This window comes from Filicampus tigris, chromosome 15 (assembly GCF_054856515.1).
Source record: "Filicampus tigris isolate MCC_2025a chromosome 15, RoL_Ftig_1.0, whole genome shotgun sequence".
NCBI lineage: Eukaryota > Metazoa > Chordata > Actinopteri > Syngnathiformes > Syngnathidae > Filicampus > Filicampus tigris.
In genome coordinates this window covers 14,665,164-14,683,280 of record NC_141231.1, presented here as the reverse complement: position 1 = coordinate 14,683,280, position 18,117 = coordinate 14,665,164, and the positions used below count along the sequence as shown (strand labels likewise).

Genomic DNA, 18,117 nt, shown 5'->3' with positions numbered 1-18,117 from the left:
CTGCTTTGGAGCAGAGGAAGCAGACAAGGTAACCCAGGAGGAACCTAGTGGATAATGTACCTTGGCTAGGATTTCCTCATCCCGCCAGAAGGGAATGTATAAGGGCGCTAATCTCCTATGAAAATCTGCGGGATCAACATATAAACTCCAATGGACGGCCAGCGGAAGCAAGTTTGTTTGCGTGAGCGAAACTGTTGATGGCGGCGAGAGGCGACCTCTTCCATCATCACAGCTCCGTCCGCGCACACATTGGCTAATCCCTCTTTTCTTTTCACTCTGTGCTGTACGTTCAGGACGTGACTTGTGTAGCTGACCGTGAAATGTTCAGTGAATGTGGAACGGTGAATTCGGCGTGAAAGAGCAAGTTGACTAGCTGTTAAGTTGAACAGGATCCACGTGGGATCAGTGGGATTTGTTGATCAGACTACTTTCTACATCACGGAGGATAACGTAATTTATGGCGCGTGGTCCCAGCGTTCCGTTTTGGACGGACTGTCCACCCAGCCAATGCATGGAAAGACGGACTTTCTAGTCAACCACCCAAAGTTGCCAACTGACCAACTATCAACCAAGCACCCTATCAGTGGACTGATTGTCCACCCAACTGATTTAATGACCGATCGTCAAATAACTGGCAGACAAAATTAACAAACTGACTGACTGTTCAACCGAGCAATTAATCAAAGGGCTGACCCTTTACCCAGCCACTGACCTTCCATGCAACCAATAGGATCGAATGAGTGACTTTCTGATCAATCAACCAAAGTAGCCAACCGACCATCATTTCAACCAACCAACCAACTAACCAAAGGACTGACTGTCTGTCCTTCCAATGAATTACTGACTGTCCAAGCAAACAACCAACCAAACCGATAAAAAGACTGACATACCGATTGTCTTATTAACAAAGTGAAGGATTGACTGTCTAATCAACCAACCGCAGTACCCATCTCCTTTCATCCACCCAGCCAACCAACTCAACGAGGAAGATCGAATCGATCGACCAACCAAATGAATCAACATTTTGACAGATTGAGTAACCAGTCAAACGACCGCCCGTCCTCCTAACCCGGCGACTGAGCGAGTCGCCGAACCCACTCTCCAATGAACCAACCGACCAAATGACTGACACCTCAACCAACCAATCACCATCCAGTCATCTAACCAACCAGTCGACTGAATGACTAACCATCAGACCGGCCAGCCAATCAACCTAAGAACCGACTGTCCACCCAACCGACTGATGACCAACCACTCAAGCACCCGCAAACCCAACCAGCGGCACAAGCCAAACTCACGCACCAGTGCGACTACAAACGGTGGCCGGGACAGCATTTCCTGCCTTGACTTGGACTTGAGATCCGCAACCGTCCTCATTATCGTCCTCTGGGAGGCAGATTCGTACAGCAAATGGCGTCTTTGTTCTGCGCTCATAATGATTCATACCAATTCATGCGGCGCCTCTGCGATAGCATTCGCCGTTAGAGAAGAAGCCTTTGTCCCGCGGGTCAGACAAGTTCGGGGGCAAAGTGTCTCACGGTGATGCTTGACATTCCTTATGCGTCCTCCGAAATGACACCACGTCTATGTGTGTGTGCTTGGTTCACTCAGTTCACTCCCGCAGCGTATTACTACCACAGGAGCTATTGTGTTTACAGTCAGTCGCCACAAAATTTCACTTGAGAACCCGTTACATTGACGTTTTAGGGCTCATGTTTATTTTCAGTGTATTTGGGTCGATGTTTGTTTCATCGGTCGTCTCCCATTTCAGGATTTATTTATGCGTTTGATCAGGTAGGGTATTTAATCTATAATATGACCCTGTCTAAATGTTTGTTCCCCCCCCCCCACAGCGCTGCTGGTTTGTGTGTCGTCTTTCAACGTGGACCAGAAGAACAGCTTGTCCTTCAATGGACCGCTGGAGGACATGTTTGGCTACACCGTCCAGCAGTTTGAAAACAGCGAGGGCAAATGGTGAGACTGGATTCACTCCAAAGGTTGCACTTGATAATGCCCTTCATTTATTTATTTATTTATGTATTTATTTACTTATTTATTTATTTATCCATTTGTTTGGGGGGGGGGGGAGTAGGGCAGTGTCCGACCAGTAGATGGTGCAGTTGTGTAAAGCTTTTGTTTTTACTATTTTATTTTTACGTATGTATTTTTTCTAATGATTATTGATTCAATTATTTGAATAGAATAATAGTTAGTAAATTGAGAGTCTTTTAATGGTTTTTTTAAATTTAGTTTTAGAAGTTATTTATTCATAATAATCATTCAAATTGAATTTTAGGCCTGATTTATTGAGAGTAGTGATTCAAATTAAAAAGAAAAAGGGTTTCTTCGAGAGTAGTCCTTCAAATTAATTACATTTCATAAAATTTTAGGACTGATTGATTTAGTAAAGTGATTAAAACATGATTTTAAGAAATGTTTTTCCATAGTAGTGCCTTTCATTTACAATATAATTCAATTTAATGTGATTTATTTTCTTGTGGTGATTTCTTCGTAGAAGTGACACAAATGTAATTTAATTTTACCAGTGAATGACTTGATAAAGTGATTCAAATTCAATGTAATAAAATGTTCCAACAGAGTAAAAAATCAAATGGAATTTCATTAACTGGCCAATTTTGAAATGAACACGTATAAATAATAGAATCCCATAATAAGTACTGCATAGCACTGTTTTGCAGTGAAATTTCCTCAGGTGATGTTGTTTGTTGACTCTTCCTGTCCTTTCCCTGCTACGTTTGGCAGTGTGAGTGCTCGGACACAAATTCCCCATTTTTTCTGCCAAGTAGCCAGTTGCATGACAAGCCACAATTTGGACAATTCTCTTACCATTTTTCACGTATGTTTTGCGCGCGCTTTAGCACAGTACGTTATTCATCATGTGCTTTTCAAAGTGAGTCGAACGAGATTAGATTCCGGCAAACAGCTCCCACTCGTCTGTCTGTTGCGTACCTGTCCTGCTTTATCGTAGCCATGTGAGGCGAGTTACAGTAATTCACTCTACGCTAATCCGGCCTATAACGTCCCCCCCCCCCTGGCCTTTACCCCCCTTTTTCCAGATAACACTTATGTTATGTAATGGGTCAAAAAGGTCAGAGCAATGGCGAGAGTGCAGAGGATGAGAAAAGACATGAAGGGGAAAGTGATGGAAAACGTCTGGGAGAGACGCGTAGGGGCGTGTTGATAACGTTTGAAAGCAGCTGTTGCCATGACGACATCAGGACTGGCTTTAGATGTCTCCCCGCAAACCGATACAGTCGTTCAGTAGAGCAAACTTTAGTCTCGTAAAATCCTGACGTATCTTTTATGGTAATATTCAGAATTGTTGTCGAGTGAAATTGACGACCCCTTGCACAGTGATGATGATGATAGCCCTAAAATTACATATTTTCTCATAAGTTACAATTTTTAGTTGTAACTTTCAATTTAGTTTTTGTGCACTTATGACTTCACATAATTTCATGGCGTATTATTGCTGCAAAAAGTTGAATTAGCTAATTAGCTTATTTTGCGGTTATATTAATGCCACAAAACTGTTCCTGTAAACCTTTTAACCTGTAATTTTGTGAATTTATTCTCAAGAAATTGTGACATTTTTAACAATACGACGTTTTTGTGTGCTATGACTGTATTCTTGAAAAAAAAAAAAAAAAAGTTTCACAATTTTCACAAACATTTGTTTCAATAAAATTTCAACTTCTGGAACATAATCCTTTGCTATATATTTTTATCTGGCTGACTTTGATCCTAACTTGACAACGCCGAACTTAAAAGCATCTTCGCCTATGAACTCGACTGTGTGTTTTCCCTGACAGTGTTTTTGACTCTCAGGCCTCATTAGAGCGCAGGAATGTTAATAAGCGGCGGTGTTTAGACGAACGGCGGCTCCTTTTAGCATCAGTTTACACGGCGGGTCACGTGATCCCGCTGACACAGGCATGGAGTCATGCGTCCGTTACTGTCATTGGCTTTAAAGACGCAATCTAATTCTTATGACGAACCCATAAACCGAATAACCGCGCCTCTTACGGTGGCAAAACGGCCATTCCCGTAATAGTAGAATGATTGCGCTTGTTATGGCAGCTATGAAACACTTGCTTGGCAACATCAGGACCAATAAATGTTGTTTTTTTTTTTTTGTTTTTTTTTCAAATATAGGGTTCTGATTGGATCGCCACTATCGGGCCAGCCGGCGAAACGAACCGGCGACGTGTACAAGTGTCCCGTGGGCAGGGCGAACAGCACATGTGTTAAATTAGAGCTGCCAGGTAAGAAAGGCCCTTGCACTGTGTGTGGGTGTGCGGGTGTGTGCGTGTGTAGGGACTGATGGGAAGCGAGGCCCATCAGAGTAAACAAAACGCAGACTTAATGGGCACTCCATGTGTAATTACAGCTTCATTAAATAGATAAACATTAAATAGCTCTTGGCTAGCAGTCATGTGAGGCGCGCTGGGGTTTGTCTACGTCAGCGGTGGGCAACCTACGCGCCGTTCCTCGCGCCGCTTTACTCTCTTTATATATGTGTTGCAAACATGAACGTTGTATGTTTTTTCCTTGCCATTGCCAGGGTTATTATTGTCGATTCTTAAAAAGGAGCTCAACTTTGTTTCGCATCATTTTGTCACTTTTACGATGATTTGTGCCCATATGATTAAGAGAATTTTGGTCATGAGGAATGTGAAGCAATTCTCGTCAAAAATGAAACAAAATAATTGTTGCGCAACTTTAAACACAAGTCTAGAAATGCGCGCTTGTAGGCCACTGAATCCTCCCATTCTGATATCGTTAGAACGTGCAGGTGTGCCTCATGTTGAGCATCATCCTGCATCCGCCATTAAAGTTGAAAAAAAAAAAAAAAATCCTCCAGTTTGTTACACTGAGGAAGCTACTGGATGTCAACAGACCAATATCTTCTTCCTGTTTTGTTTGTGCACTTGCTCTTTTTGGATGTAAAAAAAAAAAAAAACAAGAGGAAAGGAAAGAAATGGCCATGTCAGCAATCAGACAGCAAGTCACTTCCTCGCAGAGGTCTTTTTTGTGGGAAAAAACAAGCACTAGCTGCTAATAGGAGGCAGACTTCAAACTGAAATGAAAGACTTTGTAACAACATGTTGATATTTGCCACATGTTGTGATTGCTTAACATTGTAGAAGCCTCTTCCAAATGCGCCAACTCTTTTAGTATGGGAAAAGGTGCAGCAGCAGCTGAGATCAACAATCAATAATGTTGTTTTTTGTCATTTGTTGCTAGGCAGAATTTGTAGGGCACAGTCGTTTGTGCCCCGATACGAGTCATCTGTTTCCAATTTCACTCCGATTACTTTTCATAGTCATTTCACATGTTTGTGTGGTCGCTTGTTGCTAGACGGAAATTGTTTTACGCGTCTAGCAAAAAAAAAAAAAAAACGTGCATAAAAAGATAGATTTTTTATTTTTTACAGTTTGCTTCTTGTGTAGCAAGGCTTTTTTTTTGTTAATTGTTGTACAACATTTTTTTTGCCCCACATTATTTTTCCTTGGTCATGTCTTACATTTGTGTGGTCACTTGTTGCTGGGCAATGTTTGTAGGGGAAATTAGTGTATAAAGCAAAACTACTTTAATAAATAATGTAATATATTATTGAATTAATTCCACTTTAAAGGTATATTTTTAAAAGACGTTGCTAACAAAAAGGAAATATATATTAAAAGAGAAAAATATTCATTGATTTTATAAAGATTTTTTTATTTTTTGGGGGGGGGTAAAAATTGATAGATAAATGTATTGATTACATTATAATACAATCTATATCTACAATCATTTTTTCACTGAACCTGGTGGGGCACTAAAGCACTTGCCCCTTGTATGATTCTATATTTAACTGCATGACCCGTCCGCGGTGTGTAACGAAGGACGCCAAGCATCTTTCTCTTCCTCTGGGAAAACTGGAAGTGGAGGAATTTGTCCAGCTGCTCTTCCTGTGCGCGTTCTCTTGTTTATTCTTCTGTGTTTCGTGCAGAAAACACCACCGTTCCCAATCTACACGAAGTCAAGGAGAACATGACCATGGGAACCACGCTCGTGACCAATCCCAGCGGCGGATTCTTGGTAAGCTGCCCAGTACCGTATCGTACATACGTGAAAATTCTATACCATAAATAAAAGCGTGTTCACGAGACCTTTGCACTCATCTGTGGGAACTTAAGGCTCGACGCTCCCTGTTTTGCCTGCCGAGCTGTGGGAATGTGACAGGATGCTGTGAATCAACTGTGGAAATGCAATAACTGCACTTTTTATAGCAATGAACTCACAAACTTTATTGTTTCATCTTGCAGTCAGCTCTCACAACGGTTCGTACAGAAGATTATGTCATTCAAATGAAAAATGACATTTTTTGGGTTATTCACACACACACACAGACACACACACAAAAAAAGTTAACTACATTATGGCGGTTTTATTTTCGGGTTACTTACATCATTTTTTTTTTTCCACAGAACACAGAACCTGAAAATTATGGCCTTTTGTTCCCCTTAGTATTATTGGGGAAAAAAGGTAACAAAAAGAAAAAACTCATTCATTGCCCAGGATGGGTTTTTATGTCTTTAAACATTTTTTTACATTCGAGGGTAAAGGACAATTTGAAAATGGCTGGTACTGAATGCAAAGTGACCTGAAAAGTATGTTGTTGCTTTTTTTTTTTTTTATATATATTTTTTCATATGGAATCCTGCTAAATTGTCCAAAAGCAAACCTTTTCCCCATATAAGATGGAAATTTTATTAGGTTTCTACTACCGGTGATCCTACTGCATTGTTGAAAAAAAGACAAGCCGTGTTTTTTTTGTTTTTTTTTCAGGAAACCCAAATAATTGCAGTTTTTACAAATAACAGACTGTAATTAGAATGTTTATTCAGTTCACTGCGTTTCGCTTGTCATGCGCCAACTTTGTGTTTTGTGTGTGTGTGTGTGTGTGTGTCTGTAGGCGTGCGGTCCTCAGTACGGCTACATGTGTGGTCAGCAGCAATACATCTCAGGGGTTTGTGCCAACGTCAGCTCGTCCTTCCAGGTTCTCAACTCGGTGGCACCAGGCGTTCAAGGTATGTTTCCCGCCTCCCAAATCGGCTCATTGCGGCAGTACTCTCAAAGACCCCAACATTTATTTTCAATTCTCTCCTCCCAATGATTAGAGCGTTCTGTTTCATAGAAACTTGTATGTGACATGCACCCACTCCACTCTTATGGAGAAGAAAAGAGAATTCAGGGTCAAATGGTTGTGGTTAGGTTTAGTTTAAAGAAGAAGACAACGCAAACATTTTTTTTTTGTCAAGAATATGTTCTATGCAAGCCCACTAGTTGAAACAGGGCATTCTGATAAATATTAGTTTTTAGCCATCTCTGCGGGCGGCCGTTTTGTCTTCTGTCGACTGAAAATGACATCACAACTGCTCACAACGACCGATCACGGTTCAGATTCAGAAAACAGGTCAGCCGCGATTGGTCGTTGTGAGCAGTTGTGATGTCATTTTCAGTCGACAGAAGACAAAATGGCCGCCCCCAGGGATGACTAAAAATGAGTGCATTTTGCTGATTAACTTATATTCCACAAACGCAAAATTGGGTTGACTTCCGCTTTAACAAGGGTTAGAATTAAAGTTTTCGGTAACGGGGGAGGTGAGTTAGGAATAGGTTAGGTTCGGTTTAGGTGTTAGGGTTTTATTTATGATTGGTGTTATGATCAAAGTTATGGTTAAGTTTGAGGTTAGTGGTTATTTTCGCAGTCTCCCCAAGCAACACATCCGCAGTAAATCATATGTATACTTCCTGACTATTCTTCCTCCAGAGTGTGCCAAGGAGCTGGACATCGTGATCGTCCTGGATGGCTCCAACAGCATCTACCCGTGGACCAGCATCATTGATTTCCTGGTCCGCTTCATTGAGAACATTCAGATCGGACCCAAACTCTCACAAGTCAGTTTTACCGGCCTCTGATGTTATTGAACGAAGCTCGCTCATTCTTTTGCCTACTCTGAGCTGTGAATGGTTATTTTTATTACACTTGCATTGATCTGGCTTCGAGCATGTGGACTTTTCCAGAGGGGAAACTCTGGTAAGTCATCTGGAAAGTCACCACCCGAGTCCAAGACCACATCCTCGGCAGGCTGCAGACACAACATCGAAGCAGAGAAGAGAAATGGGGGAAAATTTTGTTTTTCTTTGGTGTTTTTCAGGTGGGCATCGTGTCCTACGGCGAGACGGTAACCCACAGCGTCAACCTGAGCCAGTTCGATAACACCGCCGACTTGCTAGATTTCGTACGCGAGCTCCCACAGCAGACTGGCTTCAAAACAATGACCTTCCTGGGCATCGACACTGCCAGGTACCACGCCAACAATCTTTCGGTTAGCTCATGGCGGTCGGTCGCCTGTGAGTCACAAGACAGTAATCATAATTTCCGGGCCTTGGCAATGACATCCAAATTCTCTTTAATGACAGCAGCACACCCACAGTTTGTCCTAATGACGCAAAACGTATGTTGAAATATGGATGCATTTACTCTCTGTTTGAATGAACGCAGTCCAAAAGTGTATCTTGTGGCTTGTTAGCCTAGCGTAGTTTACGATGACTTATTTATTATTTTGTTATTATTTATTTATTTGACTGGGAAGTGTCAAAAAGTCCCGCTAGGAACAAGTTATTGTTAGCCGAGGCTAGCTTGGCTCGTTTTGACTTGAAAATGGTCCAAAAATCTAACTTGTGGCTAGCTAGCTGAGCTTAGTTTATGATAAAGCCTCATTTGTAATGGAAAAAGATAAGTGTACCTTTTGTTTATGAATTTGGTAGACTACGTTGCACATCGCTAGACATTCTGGCGGACCGAGTGCGTTTTCTACTACACGCCTCTGGCGCACCTGACAATTCGGTCAGAAAAAGTAAACTAAACTTTAAACTACCTAAAAACCAGGGCTAAATGTTGGTGCAGGCCACAGACCAGTGTTGGGGACCGCTGTTCTAGTCTATGTTACGTTAAAATCTAGTTTGACTGGAAAAAGTGCTCAATTATTGCACGCTAGTTCATATTGAAAGTGTCATTTTAAAATTGTCAAAAACCTAGAGAGCGATATACGTTTGCCTAGCCTAGCTTACTAAGAGCTGGTAAGCCAACTCTCGGTTATTATTAAAATCTTGTTTTGCTAAGCTAACCGTCTCCTGAAGCCATGTACGTGTCTTTTGTACAAATCTTCTGGCTTTCTGTTTGCTCATGGTTGTGGCCTATGAGTCATAAGACCTGTAATTATAATATCCGAGCCTTGGTAACGACATCCAAATGCTCTTTAAAGACAGCAGCACGCCCACTACCCATCCTAACGATGCCAAAATGGTGCGAAAGTAACCTATACTTTTCTCACCTTGCTAGGAGGGAGGCGTTCATGCCTGAGAGAGGCGCGCGGCCTGGCGTAAAGAAAGTAATGGTGATCGTCACCGACGGAGAGTCACACGACTTTCACAACCTCAACCCGGTCATCAAAGACTGCGAGGAGGATGGCATCGAGAGGTTTGGCATTGCTGTAGGTAGAAATTGCCTTTGTGTTGTTGTCTTACAAGGCCGGTGATTGTGCAGCTGCCAATAAATAAGGCCAGGAAAATATTCCCTGTTAGTTAAGTTAGACAATCCCGGAAAAATGACCAAATAACTCTTGTTTTAGGGCAGGGGTGTCATTTTTGTCACGGGCCACATTGTAATTAGTTTCCCTCGGAGAGCCATTTTGACTGTGAAACCACATAAATGTTTAATCTCCTCCTCATTATTGTTACATATACAGTACACACCAAATGGATGGATAACTAAGTTCTGAAATCCAAAGTCAAGATTAATAGTTTCCTCTACTATTGTTGAAGTTACTGTAATTGCGTACCAAGAAAATGCTTGTAACATCTCAGTTATTATTTATTACATTTGCCAATTTGAGATTTTGGTACAGATTTTCGCAAGCATCATGGAAGTTGACAAGCTAGTTAGTCTAGTTTAGCTCATGTTTAATGTTTGACTTAAACAAAAATTACTTTTTTGACTTAAACATGGAACAGCAAAACAGTCGTGAAGTAAACCTCAGCAAGTTAGCTCAGCCTAGTTTACATTAAAATTATGTTTGGACTGTAAAGTGGTTGAAAGGCTAGCTTGTAGCTAGTAAAACTAGCCTTCATCTTCAATTGGAGTCTTGTTTTGACACACACACAAAAAAAAAGATTACAAAAAATCCATCTTGCTCTCAAGATAGCCTATCCTAGTTTACATTAATGTCTTGTTGTGAGTAAACCATGTGTAGAATTTTCACGTTTAAGGCTCAAATGTTTTGGTCTCCAGGTTCTGGGCGACTACAACCGACAGAACAAGAGTGCCGAGGAAGTGCAGAAGTTCATCAAGGAGATCGCATCCATCTCCAGTCAGCCGCTACGTGACCACTTCTTTAATGTGTCAGACGAGGTGGCGCTGTTGACCATTGTGGATGCGCTGGGCAGCAAGATCTTTGCCCTGGAAGGTAATTAAGGATACATGGTGGATGTCCACACATGGTACGTTTCTTACATCCATTTACTTTTTTTTCCTGCAGCCACGACAGGCAATTTCACATCATCCTTCGACATGGAAATGTCACAAGCTGGGTTTAGCGCTCATGCTTCCAAAGTAAGTCCATACCCAAGACAATTACACAGTCTAAAAGTGTTTAAAAGGCAGTAAAAAGAGCTACTTAACCTTGCCTAGCTTGGATAAAGTCTCATTTTGACAGGAAAATAGTAAAAAGTCTAGGATGCAGCTAGTCTATCTAGCCTATCTTATAGTAAATTATTGTGTTGACAGGAACAGGGTCAAGACCAGCTAGTGGCTAGCATGTCTTAAATTAAATTGTCTTGTTACGACTGGAGATGTTCTAAGAGTTGAAATGGTGCCTAGTTAGCCTTGCCTACTTTTCACTATAGTAAATGAGTCAATAAACGAGTCAAAAAGTCCAGCTGGTAGCTCGTTAGCTTTGCAAAGCTTACGTTAAAGTTTTGACTAGATAAAAGTAAACCCCCTGGCCTAGAGAGCAGCAAGTTTGCTTAACAGAGGTTTCATTAAAGAATGGACAACAGTCAGAGTCCAGCTTGTGGTTAGTAAGCCTCAACAATCTTATGTTAAAGACTCGCTTTGCCTGGAAATTTATCCCCAAATTTCTTTGATAATGAAAACAAAAAGGTCGTTAGAAGAGCTGGGAATTTTACCAAAAAAATGAGCGTCCATTATTCATCATCCGTCTGCAGCGTGGTTACTCCGTCATTCGCCTTTTTTTCGGGGGGTAAAAAAAATAGACGGAATGCCCAGCTCTGGACGTTAGCCTTGGCTAGCTTACAATGAAGTGTCGTTTTGATTGTTGCAGTCAGCAACAGTCTAGCTAGTATCTTGTTAATCTACATTTACTTTAAAGTTTGTTTTTTTTGACTGCATCTTTTCATCAAGGCCTCACGCCAAAAGCGGAAACTGAGTAAACTCTTAAACTCAACTTTCGTCAAGATTGAGAACAATGGCAGACAATGGTAACTTGTTGCAGGTTACTCTATTAGACTGACAAATTAAACCAGAGTTAATGGAACTTGAGATTTAACCAGGGTAGCGGACTCTCGTGACAGCCTCGTTTCTGTGGGCGTGAAGTATTTATCTGATGACCGAAGCGGTGAACTCAGACACAAGCGTTATCTTTGGTGCATCGTCTACCCTTTAGGGATTGGCCTTGCAGATTGACGCTTCCAGAAACAAGAGCCTCTGTGTCTTCCCGTCGGGTCTTTGCACTGATGACATTTTGCGTGATTGTGCAAACATGAGAAAGCGTGGAATGTGAAATCAGGCGGTGGCTTCAGGAGGGCAACAACTTTCTGCTGTTCACATGCCTCCTGCGTTTCATTCATTCATTAGCCGTTTCCTACTCTATGCGTGTTTGAAAACAGTCAGCTTCCCTCTGGTGTCTCTTGTCCGCCTCCTGACCCTCAAGTTCGTCGCCTCCCTGGTCATGTGTTGGGTGCTTTCTCTCTCTCTCTCTCTCTCTCTAAATGACGGCAAACACACTGATTTGCTTTTCTAGTTGACGTGTGAGGCCCCCGACTGTAACAGTCACGGGTAGAAGGAGCATCCTGTCATATTTAATTACCGCTGTTTTCCCAGCCCTTCCTGTTAGACAAACATCTTTCCTGTACCCTAAACACGCGGGTTATATTTAGGTGCTGTAGTGGACAAGTACACACGGAATATACTGTACGCTACTTCAATTCAATTGGTTGAAAAGAGCAATGATCGGTGTTATTACGAGTCAGGTACTATATTATGGAAAATTTCAAATATTCCGTTTGGAAAATTTCAAGGAAAATGTCCATCCAAAAGAGGAAGAAAAGTTCAGAAGCAAATGCCCAAAAATGATCAAATGTTTTCGATGGGACGTGTAAATAATCCATTTTTGTTTGCGTGTGATGTGTCCAATGCACATCGGATTTCGCCGCACTATACTTCACAATCTCCACTGTGCTGCGGAGCTCCCTTTTCGTGCTGCCCTCGGTCCCCTCTCGAATGGAAAACCACACCCTTGTTCTTTAACCCATTCAACTGCCATTGACGAATTTACACGTCTTTTCACAGTCCCGCCATTCGATCCCAGGAATTTATTTATATATATTTTTTTCAAACATTGGGGTGAGAGGGTCTGAAAATATCTGGCAGTAAATGAGTTAAATACTGAACGTTTTTTTTTTCTTTAGCTTTTTTTCTCAAAAATAAAAAAAATGATCAAAACTATAAAACCTCTGTTCTGTTTTTTATGAAAGTAGAAAACACGTTTTAAATATCCAAATATTTTCTCAAACATACAGTTTTTTTTCTGATAAACTACACAACCTTTAATCTAGAAAATATGTTTTTAAAAAAAATCTCGAAAATACTGCATTTTGTTGTAATAAATGTACAAATTCTTTTCCGAAAAAAAACACAAATCTCCACATTTCTACTTTGCTGCTCTGCTCCCTTTTCTTGTCCCCAGTCCCATCTTAGACGTAAAACGTCCGTGGTCCTCCTGCACTGTTGTTTTGTTTGTTGTTTACTGTTGTAAAATGTGAATTCATATTCTGAATTGCGATTCAACTTCACAATGCCCTCCGTAGCAAGGCTTGCTACTGGGAGCGGTGGGAGCGTACGACTGGAACGGCACGGTGATCATGCACACCGACGACGGAGCCCTTTATCCGGAGAAGAACCACTTCTTTGACCCTGAAAGGGAAGCCGGCTACGAAAGACTGGCCGGCTACCTTGGTGAGTCTAAAAAAAAAGATTTCAGTATTTACGTGTTTGTCTGAAGTTGGTGTTTAGCTTCTACTGACGTTTTACAGCTGGAGGACGCAGTAAATACTCAGTTTGAGTGACTTGGGCCGCGGATTGTCACATAAATAACACGCGCCGCTCTTCCTGCGCGCCTACGTGCCTTTTATGGCCTGGGACGACAACCCCCGGCATCTTAATATTGATTTATTTAATCGAGTTATTGTTATGAAGAGCACACTCCACTGTTTCTACTTTCCGGGCCGGTGTAGTGTAAACTCAGCCGTTGGCAAACTCGCTCTCGCTTAATGCGTTTCGTCCGCCTTCCTTTGCGTCCTTCTCAGCATTGTCCTGCCAATTCACCGTGTTTTATCGCTTCCCCTTTGAAAAGTGAGACGTAAACATTTGCGCGTGTTTGTTCCCGCAGGTTATGACGTGCAGTCGGCGTCCACCCCCGACGGGGTGCTGTACATCACGGGGGCGCCGCGGTACAACCACACGGGCCGCGTCGTCATCTACCGGCTGGAGGACAAGGACGTTGTGGTCTCGCAGACGCTCGGGGGGGAACAGGTGAGACGTAAACACGGTACCAAACTCATGGCCTTGCAAACTGGGGAGTTCATTGGAAGAGCCTCATAAGAGCCTCTTAAATATTATGACATAAACATGATTAAGAGTTTTGAGGACCAAAATACGGTTTCCCAGAACGAATGAGAGAAGGCATGTAACGTGGCGATTTTAATCTCTATAAAATAAACTTTCATTATATTCAAGCAGAAAAGAAAAAAAAAAAGTTCAAATGTGTATGTGAAATCTGTGAAAATAAAATATGTGGAAAAAAAAGTTTCTTTGAATGATGTAATACTCAATCAATTCGTTTGTAGTTTATTCATATTAATTATAGTTAAGGTTCCTCATTTTTATTTAATTCATAATACAGTTTTAATTATTTTTTGATAATATTTTTTTTGTACTTGTATATTTTAAATATGATATCAGGGCGAAAAACTATGTCGAAATATTTTTTTCTCAAATCAATACACAAGTTGTAATTGCATTTTTTACGCATTATTAACCAATTTAAAGTGTTGACTACATCTGATTCGAGCCCTAAACCTCAGACCCGTGAGGCAGACGTGCTAACCACTTCTCCACTCTGCTGCCTGTGTCTAGTAGAGGGTAATTTTGAACAACCATTTTAGAAATGAACGAAACACTTCTGCCCTGCTCGCAGATTGGCTCGTACTTCGGCAGCGTGTTGCAGACCCTTGACGTGGACGGGGACTCGTACACAGACCTCCTGTTGGTGGGTGCGCCCATGTTCATGGGCTCCGACAGAGATGAGCAGGGCCAAGTGTACGTCTACAAGCTCAAGCAGGTAGACTGAATATTGAAACATAATACGTCGCGGTAGTCCCTCGCGCAATTATTATTACTATAAATTAGGGATGCAACGATTAATTGAAAATTGATTAATCGATTCACATTGATTCGATCACATGGATTTTAACAAAGCGCTAGCAGAGCTACTAAATAATTGAAGGTGGCGATAAAAGCTTTACAAAGCTTTGCTCCATTTTTTTATTATGGAAGAGACCAGCTTTATTCTATAACCTTGATTAGTAGGGTTGTAACGATTAATCGAAAATCGATCGAAAATCGATTTGCCCGTAATGAATCGATTAATCGATTCGAGCAATTTAAAATCGATTTTCGATTAATCGTTACAGCCCATCGGTTCGATTAATCGAAAAATCGCGCTTAAATTCATCTACAAAGTGATGTCCTTAAACGTTTTTTCATTCCAGGTGTATAGTACATTTTGAATGTGTACATCAAATTATGGTTTGCGCCAAACATCATTGCGTGTTGCGTTTGTGGATGGCTGCAGAACCACACTAGAGACAAGCATGGTTGCAATTTTTTTTTTAAATCAAATCGAATCAAAAATCGGGAACTGAAAATCAAAAATCGAATCGAATTGGGGCTTGAGTGAACTGTTACATCCCTACTATAGATGCCACTTTTTTGTGCTCTTTCTGAAACGCCTTAAGATGCCACTAGATGGTGCCAAAGTGCCAGCTTGTGGTCTCTTGGACCTTTATTAAGGGAGCACAAAAACCCTAAATATGTGAATTGTTCAACAGGTAACAAGAGTTGAATTACCGCACCATGTACGTGTCCAGATTCAAACTCCTCGCTGTCATTGCAGGACGGCCGCTTTGCCTACGAGTTCACGCTAAAGCCCGTCAACCAGTCGTGCTGCAGCGCCAGCTCGTCCGGCTGCGTGCACAAAAACGAGCCGTGCGGCGCCCGCTTCGGCACGGCAATCGCCGCCGTGTCGGATCTCAACCTGGACGGCTTCAACGACGTGGCCATAGGAGCGCCCTTCGAGAACGACCACAAAGGGGGCGTGTACATCTACCATGGGGACAGCAAGCGGTCGCTCAAGGAGAACTTTGTGCAGGTGAGCGCCATCTGCTGCTCAAGCATGGATCTGTTCTATTCAAATTAATTGAAATCGTGTCGCGTTGTCTCTGTAGCACATCCCGGCGGGCGGAAATGACGACAAGATGAAGTTCTTCGGTCAGTCCATACATGGGGTTATGGATCTCAATGGGGACGGAATCACTGATGTGACTATCGGGGGTCTTGGTGGGGCCTCGTTGTTCTGGTGAGACATTAAACGCACAAGACTCTTAAATGTTTGTATGTTTGTTAATTATGGAGGGAAGAAAATCTGTTCTTGGAAAAGGTTTTGATTGTTCAGAAAGAAATCATTGCATATGTATGGCAAAAAAGTTGGCTATTTTTGGAGGAAAAACTATTTTCAAGAACAGATATTTTTATCAAGAAAATATTTTGTAGGGGGAGTACTATTGTTTCAAGCAAAATAGTTTTTTTTGGGGGGGAAAAATGTACGGTAATAGGTAATATTTTTGAGGAAAGGCAAGTAGTATGATTTTAAGATCATTTATTTTGAAGAAGAGAGTAATATTCCTTTGGGAAATAATGTATTCTATTTTGAGAAAAAAAAATCTTTACTGCAAAATAATTTAATTTTGAGTAAAAAACTTTAATCTCAGAATTTATAATTTATATTTTTGATTTAAAAAAACATATTTTTGGGGGATGAAAAAAAATTCAAGAAAAAAAAAAGTTCTTTTTTTGAGAGGACTATTTGGATTTTTTTTTTTTTTTTTTTTAGAAAAAATTACCTATTTTCCTGAAAGGAAAAAGGGAATGAAGGAAAAGTCTTACATTTTAAAAATATTTTTTTTAAATCGGATATATTTCCATAATCATTTCATATATAAATTCATGAGTGGAATTGTGTTGAAAAAGAAATGTCATATAGGAAAACTTAAAAAGCCATAATCAAAAAAAGAGATGCTTGCTTCTATGTTTCTATAAAAGTGCTTTCTTGGGTTCTGTAATGTAAAATGTCACATTTAAGAAGCCCTTAGGCACTCTCATGCCTTCCCTAAACACAGTTTGTATAAAAACATACAAAATGTCATGTAAGGAAAATATTGGCCCAACCCTTGATTACGTAATGAATCATTAAAGGGGTTTGTCCCAATACTTCTGTCCGTACATATTCCACTCATCAGCATTTGTAAGCTGAGAATCATCTCATGTTGTTTGCTTGTTTCGTTTAGACAGCTGAACGCGTCCCAGCGGACTTGTACACTTGAGATTGACGACTTCCTGGAGATGTCTTTGTTAAAAGCCTTACTAGCCCTACAAGCCAGGGTTCCTTGCTCATCCATATTGCCACAACACGGACATGTACACGTCTAATGATGAACAATGGCAAAATAGCATATAACCCAATAAAAATGGATCCGTTTCTGGCTCCCGTACCCAAGGTTGGAAACGCCAGCGCCCGCCATGACTCAACCTTGCAGGCATGGGAGAATGTCCTCCCACACTTTTTTTTTTTTTTTTTTCTTCTCCCCGAGCTGTGTGAAAACTTCAACCCCCGAGTGGCTTCCAGTTTGAAATAAGATTTGGCACGAGGCAGGGCCGGCTCGTTTCTCCCCGGCTCGTTGGCCACGTTTCATGCTTATCGCGCATCTGTTGCCCCCCCCCCCCCCTCGAGACACTCTGCAAGCGCATTGCGCATTAGAAATCCGCGGCAGCACCCACCGAAAAATAAGCGTTCAAGTAAAAGAAACGTTTGAGGTTTTTTTGGGGTTTTTTTTTTTTTTTTTTTGGGAGGACGTTTGATCATTATTTTCCCAGGAGAGCCTAATTAACTGCCAGCTGTTTTCAAAGCAGAGTTCCCCGTATTGCCAGCCGTTGTAGAGCATCTACCGAGCTTTCGAGACCCACAGACTATTGTGTAAACTCCGAATCTGCCAAAAGTAAAGAAAGACTCTTCTTTCACCAGAAAAGTTTGTTTTTAGCTCTTTCCATCCTGGAATAATCGGTAATAAAACTTGGGTTCGTCCCACCAAAACCGCTGGTTTCAGACCAAAAAGTGGAAAAAAAACCAAGCTTGGGGTGAATAGAAACATATCCGTGATCGGTCGTCTTGAGCAGTTGTGATGTCATTTTCAGTCGACAGAAGACAAAATGGCCGCCCCCAGAGATGTCTAAAAACAAGTGGATTAAAACTTATTCCAGAAGCGCAATATTTATCAGAATGCCTTGTTTCAACTAGCGGGCTTGCATAGAACATATTCTTGAAAAAAAAAAAAAAATGTTTGCGTTGACTTTCTTCTTTAAAAGCTAAAAATATGGTAGCAGCAATAATTCGGTAATACCGTGTGAAATGT

The 18,117-nt window shown here is 41.2% G+C and overlaps 1 protein-coding gene across 4 annotated transcripts in view; it reads left to right on the top strand.

Annotated features, from left to right (window-relative positions):
- Positions 1 to 18,117, top strand: part of itga1 (integrin, alpha 1) — a 58,797-nt gene that overhangs the window by 29,985 nt on the left and 10,695 nt on the right. For all 4 annotated transcript variants that reach the window (XM_086053672.1, XM_086053671.1, XM_086053670.1 and 1 more), the window contains 14 exons: positions 1,854 to 1,974; positions 4,177 to 4,286; positions 6,017 to 6,105; positions 6,983 to 7,097; positions 7,841 to 7,968; positions 8,229 to 8,377; positions 9,416 to 9,566; positions 10,364 to 10,538; positions 10,611 to 10,684; positions 13,180 to 13,327; positions 13,761 to 13,903; positions 14,568 to 14,711; positions 15,546 to 15,800; positions 15,877 to 16,007. In XM_086053672.1, coding sequence (XP_085909798.1) covers positions 1,854 to 1,974; positions 4,177 to 4,286; positions 6,017 to 6,105; positions 6,983 to 7,097; positions 7,841 to 7,968; positions 8,229 to 8,377; positions 9,416 to 9,566; positions 10,364 to 10,538; positions 10,611 to 10,684; positions 13,180 to 13,327; positions 13,761 to 13,903; positions 14,568 to 14,711; positions 15,546 to 15,800; positions 15,877 to 16,007 — 1,933 coding nt within the window. The remainder of the gene's footprint in view (positions 1 to 1,853; positions 1,975 to 4,176; positions 4,287 to 6,016; positions 6,106 to 6,982; positions 7,098 to 7,840; positions 7,969 to 8,228; positions 8,378 to 9,415; positions 9,567 to 10,363; positions 10,539 to 10,610; positions 10,685 to 13,179; positions 13,328 to 13,760; positions 13,904 to 14,567; positions 14,712 to 15,545; positions 15,801 to 15,876; positions 16,008 to 18,117) is intronic.